Source organism: Eucalyptus grandis, chromosome 4 (genome assembly GCF_016545825.1).
Source record: "Eucalyptus grandis isolate ANBG69807.140 chromosome 4, ASM1654582v1, whole genome shotgun sequence".
Lineage (NCBI taxonomy): Eukaryota > Viridiplantae > Streptophyta > Magnoliopsida > Myrtales > Myrtaceae > Eucalyptus > Eucalyptus grandis.
In genome coordinates this window covers 14,340,251-14,349,048 of record NC_052615.1, presented here as the reverse complement: position 1 = coordinate 14,349,048, position 8,798 = coordinate 14,340,251, and the positions used below count along the sequence as shown (strand labels likewise).

At 43.0% G+C, this 8,798-nt stretch overlaps 1 protein-coding gene across 1 annotated transcript; it reads right to left on the bottom strand.

Annotated features, from left to right (window-relative positions):
• Positions 1 to 419: 419 nt before the first annotated feature.
• LOC104441171 (receptor-like serine/threonine-protein kinase SD1-8) lies at positions 420 to 7,374 on the bottom strand. The gene is given in 8 exon segments (XM_010054182.3): positions 420 to 993; positions 996 to 1,095; positions 1,246 to 1,396; positions 1,481 to 1,718; positions 1,820 to 2,030; positions 2,124 to 2,314; positions 2,416 to 2,586; positions 5,912 to 7,374. Coding segments are annotated over 8 exon segments (2,562 nt in total). The 5' UTR covers positions 7,206 to 7,374; the 3' UTR covers positions 420 to 787.
• Positions 7,375 to 8,798: the final 1,424 nt, after the last annotated feature.

Below are 8,798 nucleotides of genomic sequence, written 5' to 3'. Positions count from 1 at the left end.
GCCTTCTATTTATTCTGAACTGCTTCAATAGTAGTAACTGGAGTTCTGGCAATGCATTCTACTTCTCATCTCTTGGATGTTAGCAATTCGCTGTCGCCATGTTTATTCTAAAGAAGCTCGCTGTTTCAGTTTCGCAAGGTACGTTGTTCAGTCGACATATATGCTGAGACTTTACTGCTGTTCTGTGCCTGATTTACCATGGAGAATAGTTCTCATTTCTCACACTGACTGAAACATCAAGAGGGTGAAGTTAGTTGTATTGTCAACAACCCAGTCTTAAGGGTCTATTGCTACAAATGAAGCTGATGATCCTTGCTCTATATATCTTATGTCTGGTTCTGTGCAATGTCCAGTTCTTAGTTTCACCTAATAAAAAAAAAAAACAGAAGACAAGAAATTGGTCTGAGCCGGTCGAGAAATCATGATGGACAGAGCATAATCGATTACTTCAGCATTGAATTACAGTTGCAATTGCAACAATGTCTCTGGTTTCTGTGAACTTCATCACATAGCTAGTCACTGTTTTGAGTTGTATTGTGTCAATGTCAAAGACTTGTTCTTCTGACACATATAGACCAATGAACTTCATGTCTGGACCAAAATTGGCAAAACCCCCTCCTCTCTCCCCAACAACAAATACAAAAGAAATTTTTGAAAATCAAAGTATACTAAATAAAAAAAAAAAAAAAATTGAGCAGAAGGACGGACTGAGAAAACATTTATATGAACAGAAATCTCTGGAGTTTCAGATGTACAAATGTATTGGATCGGGGTATCACAATGATCTCTATCTGGCATCAAGCATTGTCACTGTAACTTGGTTCACAGTGCATGTCCCGTCATGCTTGCTTGATGATGAATCCGTCTCTATAGCCCTTCCTAAGCAAAAGCCGGGATTTTTAGGGTGTGGCATCGTTGGGTTTTCGCTGCTCAGCATCAAGACCTCAGACGACATGACCGGCCTATCATCTGCATGCTCTTGGACGCACAAAGGCCGACCTGGATGCATCTCAGTACTTCATTCATCGAGTATGCATCTCCCACTGCTGTATCCAGTAGCTCCAAGCCCTTCCCTTCTTTCCACAACTTCCATGACTGCAATTAACAAGACAACGTTCAGTTATATGTAGTTACGGGACAATAAAGAAACACTTCACTAGCAACGTCAATCAGATGGCATATATATGAAGTTCTGCTTCGGATAACTATTCATCTTTCGATGGATGAGCATCTGTCCATACTTACATGTCCAAGAAGATTCAGTTCGTTGTTCGCATAATAGAATCCCCTGTTCTTTTTACCACTTATAATCTCCAAGACCAACACGCCAAAGCTGAACACATCAGACTTCTCTGAAAATTGTCCGTCCATGGCATATTCCGGGGCCATGTACCCACTGCGGTTTTAAGCAAAATGGAATTAGTGCAATTCCAGAAATGTGATCCTGGAATGTGTTAAATCAATGTTCCATGGTACTTACTATGTGCCAACAACTCTCTTTGTATTCGCCTCGACCTGATCTCTGCCAAAAATCCTAGCCATGCCAAAGTCTGAGATTTTGGGGTTCAACTCCCCGTCGAGCAAGATGTTGCTTGCTTTGAGATCCCTATGTATGATTCTGAATCTGGAGTCCCGATGAAGATAAAGAAGACCTCGAGCAATCCCGCAAATGATGTTAAACCGCCGCTCCCAATTTAACATGGAGCTCTTGGTTTTACCTGCAAAGACTAGTCAGTGACGATCCTGAAACTGAAACTTGAACATTTCCGGTCCATTTTGACAACAAGAAAAATGAAGAAGAGTAATTCCAGGAACGTACTAAATAGAACTGAATCCAGACTCTTATGCTCCATGTACTCGTAGATTAGGATCTTCTCGTCCATCTCGACACAGCAGCCAATAAGTCGCACGAGATTTCGGTGTTGAAGCCGAGCAATCAATTGAACCTCGTTCTTGAATTCTTCCATTCCTTGCCCGGAATTCTTCGAGAGCCTTTTGACCGCCACTACTGGGCCTTCTTCAATCCTACACTGAAACACAAAGAAACAAATGAAGCTCTCGAGATGCTTCCTACATTGACATTTTATCCAGGCACATTCGTCTTTGGGAAAAGGAGCACTCACCTCGTAAACACAGCCAAAACCGCCTTGCCCAAGCTTGTTTTCGTCGCTGAAGTTCTTGGTCGCCAAAGCAATCGCGTTGAAAGCGAACAATGGTAACTCTAGCTCCTCCGGCTTGTTTTCCCTCGAATATTCTCTCTTACTCGAGATGACTACTTCATTTAACAGAAAATCTTGGCTTCTCTCACGAGCTCCTGGTCACGCGAAGAAGCAGTCATCATCATCAAAATAATAATTTCTACTGCACTCCGATTCATTTAATACAAGTTATTGGTAAGCAAGACACTAGAATTACCTTGCGGTTCGGTGTTTCTTATGTGTGGATTCAGCGAAGTCTTCCTCTTCCACATGAGGAAGGCGGTGAGTGTTAACAACAGAACGCTGCCACCAGCAGCAATGCCGACTATTGCTAATGTTCCGAGTCCGTTGCTCGAACTATTTTGAGTGACAAGTCCGCCTAAAGCCACTAATACATCAAAATAAATTCGGAACAATACAAATTAGACCTTATATTCGATATAGATTATTTTAGAGATCGCCTTCAACCGGATAAACTGGAAATCACATAAACACACTCACCATGATATGGTAAAATTTACTCCTTTTCCTCACAACAGGACTGAACTAGACAAATAGTACTTGGTCAAAAAATAGCCATATGAATGTTAGGAATTTAATGTCCATGTGAAATTTTGTCCAACTACTATCGACTGTTCTAAAACTTAAGCTGTTAGATGATTTTGTGTGATTACTGCCAACTATTCTAAAAGCTTAAGCTATTAGATAAAGGCTTAGTTTATTATTTAAATATTCTAACATTTACCCTCAAGCTTAGCCTCGTCTTTTTGCTTAATACTAAGTGTGAAATTTAATTGGGGAGACAGATAAGGCCTGGAAAGATTCAAACTTGAGATCTCCAGCTCTAATACCATGTGAGATTTTGTAGGACCACCATCGACTATTTTAAAAGCTTTAGAAGGGTTATTGTAATTTCCTTGATTTTACTTTGTTCACAAGTGAATTCTTGATAACCTGACACTTTTTTCAATCCAGCACAACATGACCTAGTTACATCTAAAACCATAGGCAGAAGAACATACAGAAAAAATACAATCTCAAAATCGTACTAATCATGTTCCTTCTTATGCAAGAAATATGTGGTGGACTTCATGTTTCTACAGCTCAGGTCACTGAGGAAATAAACTCATCCGTCTTATCGAGAGCAACATAATCAATCAAACAAATTTGGTCCTCGATTGTTAGGAATTCAAGCTCCTTTATTGAAAATAGCCACATGACTGTTAGGAATTCAATGCCCAATTAGCTTACTTCAAAGAGGGTTCCTGTAATTTCCTTGATTTTAATTTGTTCACAAATGCATTCTCCATAACCAGCGTTTTGCAATCCTAGCACGACACGACCTAAATTACATTTGCAAATGGAGAACCGGGAAACTCCTCTAAACAAAGTCAGAAGAACAGACAGAAAAATATGATCTCAAAATCATACTAATCGCGTTCCATCTTATGCAAGAAATATGTCGTGAAATTCATCGGTCTGCATCTCAAGTCTCCCAGTTTTATCCCGAGCGACATAATCAAAACAAACAAGTTTGATCCTATTTTAATCATCAACAAGACGACCCGGCATGATCAACAGGGATCTGATTCGATGAAAAGCTGCCACCCCTAAAACCAAACGGGAGATGAATCACATTCAAAAGTGAAACCCTTTTTCAAGGCGCTTTATCTCAGCACTTTCAAGATTTAGGCTCTCCTCAAGGCTACCAGATTTGACTTGGTCTCTTTGCAAAAAAAGGTCCAAAACCAAACACCCCCCTTAACTTGAAACTTGAAACTCCATGATTAACTATTTACCAGAACCGCTCGGGAGGGAGCTGATAGGGAAAGGGACTGGCCGCAAAAGAAAAGAAAGAAATAATTCTGAACCTTGGAAGTCAAATGTGTCGGCCCAAAGGCGCTTTTTAGGATTAGATCGAGGGCATCTGCTGGGTAGGGGCCCACGTGCGCCAACCTTACCTTTATTAAACCAACCTCGTGGGGCCCCCCACCGTCATTTAATCAACTTTTTAATCATGCCATTGTAGTCGCGCAAATATTCGAGGAGTGCCTAGGCTACGGTGACGGTGGCCCAACGAAATTAACCATCACAGACGCCGCGCTTACGTCAGATCATACTACACGCGTCGACTGACCCCCACCTCCTCCAAATAGCATGGATCCACGTGTCAAGCGTGTGATAGGGCAGCCGACCCTCAATTGTGCGGCGGTCATGCCGGGGTCCCCACCACCGAGAAAGAATGGGAGTGATGAGTAGAGTCGGCCTCACTCTTGCTTGGTGAAGGTGACATCGGTGCTACCATTGGATGGGCAAGGGCGTTTGTCTTCATGGAGATCTAGTGAGGACAAGTAGGCTCTTGCTAGCAAAGGAAGGGCGATGGCAACAATCCTATGACCCTAGCTTCGATCGGATCATTCACATTCTATCGTACTTAAGTCTGGTTGCCTTATGCTATTTTTCATGCTATACAGCAATTTACCAAGGCGTATAACCTTTGATTGTACCTGAAGCAAACTTCCTCATATGTTATTATCTAATGGTATAAGATGTTTTATAAAAAAAATGTACAACATTTTGTTGTAATTGAGACCAATTATCACATCCCTTTTTTTCTACATAATGTATGATGCTTTACCTAGACCTACGACACTCTTTGTTCTTAAGGTCAATTGCTCTATGCCAAGATGTACAAAATTCAACCCTATTGATTCTGCAGTGCGACAATGTACCACAAACAATCTCGGTCATAGTTATTTGATCTCACATCATTTGCTAAACAAAACAATAATATCTTTATCTTTGATGATAATAAATGCACTAAAAACAAATAAGATAAGACACAAATCAATGTCAAGTAGGTAGAAAAGGTTCACATTAGGTAGATTAAAAAATCTAATTTGCATCCTTGATCCCTACAAACACAAGCATGGGACGTGCTAAGACTTAAATCAACAATTACGACCAATCATCACCCCTGAATACGTGGAATCCGTGCATAAGGACGTGAAAAAAATCTATATCAATCGGGCAGCTTATTAACATATATTATAAATAGAGTTTTATTACATGCTGGGTTTAAAAATTATTTTGTCGTTTTCGTTAGGAAAAGTAGGGCCACCGTGGTGTAATGCACTACGAAGCACGTGCCCTCCAAACAGGAACTCCTCTGTGTGAAAGGCTCACCAACCTTTTTCCGTGGGACCCACGTCGAATGAAGCCAACCCCCCACCCCTCCCCAGGCTGTTTCTGTCTAATTGATGCTTTTTTGGCACCGACTGGTCGCGACACATATAATTAAGAGGGCGTTCACATTTTCCACAAGAAGTTGGAAAACTTGGGCCCAGTTTGGTCTTATGGGACCCCCAGACTCTCTATCATTTCAAATTTCCGAAAAAATAAAAATTTTAAATATATCAAAACGTGGGCTGTCAGTTGATCAAGAGAACTATTTTTTTTTTGAATTAATGGAGGCTAAGACTATGGTTTAAGACACTGATCATGTAATTAAATTTCCCTTATGGGCTTTCCCAATTTAATTCCCTAACAAGCATGACACCCTAGGGGTTGGCATCTATTGCTACATCAATTGCTACATCAATTAATTCACGTACCACGCAGGATCAAGCAATCGGGATGATTCAACGAGCAACATGGAGGAAATCAAGACAACAGGAATGTAATAGAGAGATTGAAGGAACACAAGGACTTACCGATGTCAGAAGCAGATAGCTTGACGTAGAAATCCTGCCCGCCCCCGACATAATGCCTCATGTCCAACAGATCGCCGAACCACATCACGCAGCCCGCCTCGCCATTGCTGATGTTCGCGCTCGAGTAGCCGGTGCAGGAGCAGTTCTTGGCGCAGCCCTTCCGACAATCGTCGAGGCTCATCGCCATGTCCACGACCGTGTTGCTGCTCTCCGGCAGCTTCATCCCCTTCAATAGCAAGAACCCGTCGCTCGAGCAGTCCAGTTCGGTCCTCCTCACGCACCCGGCCGACCCGTCTCTCAAGTTCCATGCCTGCAGGTTCTTGGGGCTGAACCCCGTGGTGCAGTTGCAGATCGGGGAGGCGTTGGTGTCGCAGAACCCGTAAGGGCCGCACACCCTGAAGTGGTCGCACTGGTCTTTCGGGGCTTCCCAGAACATGCTCCAGGACTTGCTGTCCTCGACCCAAGTGTACCTCTGGAGGGTCCCTGTCGAGTTCACGGTCAGCCTCGAGATTATGTTCGGGGTGTTCACCTCGAAGGAGTAGTACACTTGCTGTTGATCGGAGACAAAGGTGAAGTCCATGGTGCTGGAGGACTGCATCTCCGGGACCCCGCTGAACCGAATCCCGTTCCACGGGCCGCTCCGGTATAGCTTTGTGCTCTTGTCCCAGAGAAAAACTTCTGGGTATCCGTGGTAATCGATTTTGAAAGAGAAATCCCCTGAGGACGGGTCTTGCGGGGTCTTCCAAGAATTCAAGAACCTGTCGAGGCCCTGGGTCAAGTCCCACCCTAGCTTCATCTCGGGCAGGAGGGTGTCCGTCGGAAAATCGAAACTCTGCCATAGGTAGTCGCTGCTGCTCTCGTCACCCGCTTCTCTGACGACGAGATTGCCATTGTCCAGGAGCTGCGCGACAGGGTTCACCGGGCTCGAATTGGCCCTGGTTTGGTTCGACGACCAGAGGATGTTCTTGTTCGCCTGATCAAGAATGACCACGTTGTTGCCCTTGTCCCCAATCTTGAACACGACAGTGGACGAGTTGGCGACGGGGCCGTCCCTGTTGGCCACCCAGACGTACGTCCTGTCCGGGATGTTCTTGTACCAGATGCCCACGTAGTAGTTGGCGTTGTCCGGCGTGAAGAACCCGAGCTGGAAGACGTCATTGGCGGAGGCGAGGGTCTGGTCGCTGGCGATCGATTCGTTCGCGGCGATGGTGTCCAAGGAGGTGGCGCTGGCGGCGAAGAAGGTGATGATGGCTAGGAAAGTGAAGCAGGAATGGAGAGCCGCGGCTCCACTCATTCTCCACTAACGGGTGCTTTGGCGAATTTGATGACCTCTCTCTCTCTCTGTGGAGCATCTGCGGTGTTCTGTTCTTGCCTTCATGTTCAAGACATCTGGTGTGGTTTGATAGGGAGAGAAGGGAAATGACAGATGCGTTTGACCCCAACTCCCGTCTTTTTTGTTCGTTCCCTTGAATTTAATAAGCCAAAAAAGCCTTTATAAAAGCAGCACAACGTCTACGGATTTTTTAAAAAAGAAATGTGTTTCCAAGGTTTTTTTTTTTTGGACAATGTGTTTCCAAGGTTTGAATCGTGTAAAACCTTGGGCCTTGGTTGGGCTTTTCCAAGGTTGTTTTCCTAGGTCAAATTAGGAAGGTCACCTAACTCCTCTCGGCACACATATTTCTCGCGGCCTTTTTTTCTTCATTCTTACGAAATTATGAAAAGATTCAAGTGAGAAAACTACTCTCGCCCTCGCCCGCCTAAAAAGAAGAAAAAGAAAGAGAAAAATGCGTTTTCTACATGCTTTTACTTCCGTTCATTACTTCGCAAATTGCGGTCTACTATTTTAAACTTGAATCAGTACAGCTTGATGGAAATTGGGAGTTGCCATCTTACGTGAACAATCGATGGATTAATTTAAAGTTGCCCCTAACTCCTCTCGGCATACATAATTCCTGCGGCCTTTTTTTCTTACTCTTACGAAATTATGAAAAGATTCAAGTAAGAAAGCTACTCTCGCCCTCGCCCGCCTAAAAAGAAAAAAAAGAAAGAGAAAAATGCGCTTTCTACATGCTTTTACTTCCGTTCCTTACCTCGCAAATTGCAGTCTACTATTTTAAACTTGAATCAGTAAGATGGAAATTGGGAGTTACCATCTTACGTGAACAACCAATGGATTGATTTAAAGTTGCCCCACGCCAAGCGGAGCCAAATGTCGAAAGTACAAGGACAGAGAGGTATAGCGGATGCCCCTCTCATGTTTGTCTCCTACTTTGTCTCTCTTTGCAGAAGATTCAATGTACATCAGATAAATTCTAAGTGTGTCATTTTTGGTTGCTTGCGACTGTGGCCGCTCTCTCACTTAGAATTATGTTCTCACTTGACACGGAAAAGATTCCTTGGGCATCGCATTTCTTCCGTGATTATTGCTTACGCAATCCGACAATGGCGACATTGGCAAAGTAGGTTGCTGACTAAGTCACAAGGACTGTAATTACTTAGACTGTCGCTCTGCATGTAACTTTCGTAACAACTAGGGTTTTGTATTAATGAAACCAGCCCGAGCTTTCTCTAGCTTAGGTATCGCACTATGTATCATTTGATAACCAAAAAATCCCCTACCTTTTTTGTTTCTTTTTGGAGTCAAATTGAATTTCCAATGGAGGAATTTCAAGGAAATTTAGAATTAGATAGATCTAGACAACATGAATTCCTATACCCATTTTTTTTTAGAGTATATTTATGCACTTGCTCATGATCATAGTTTAAATAAATTGATTTTGTTCGAAAATGCAGGTTATGGCAATAAATCTAGTTCAATAATTGTGAAACGTTTAATTACTTGAATGTATCAACATAATTCTTTGATTTTTTCGGCTAATGATTCTAT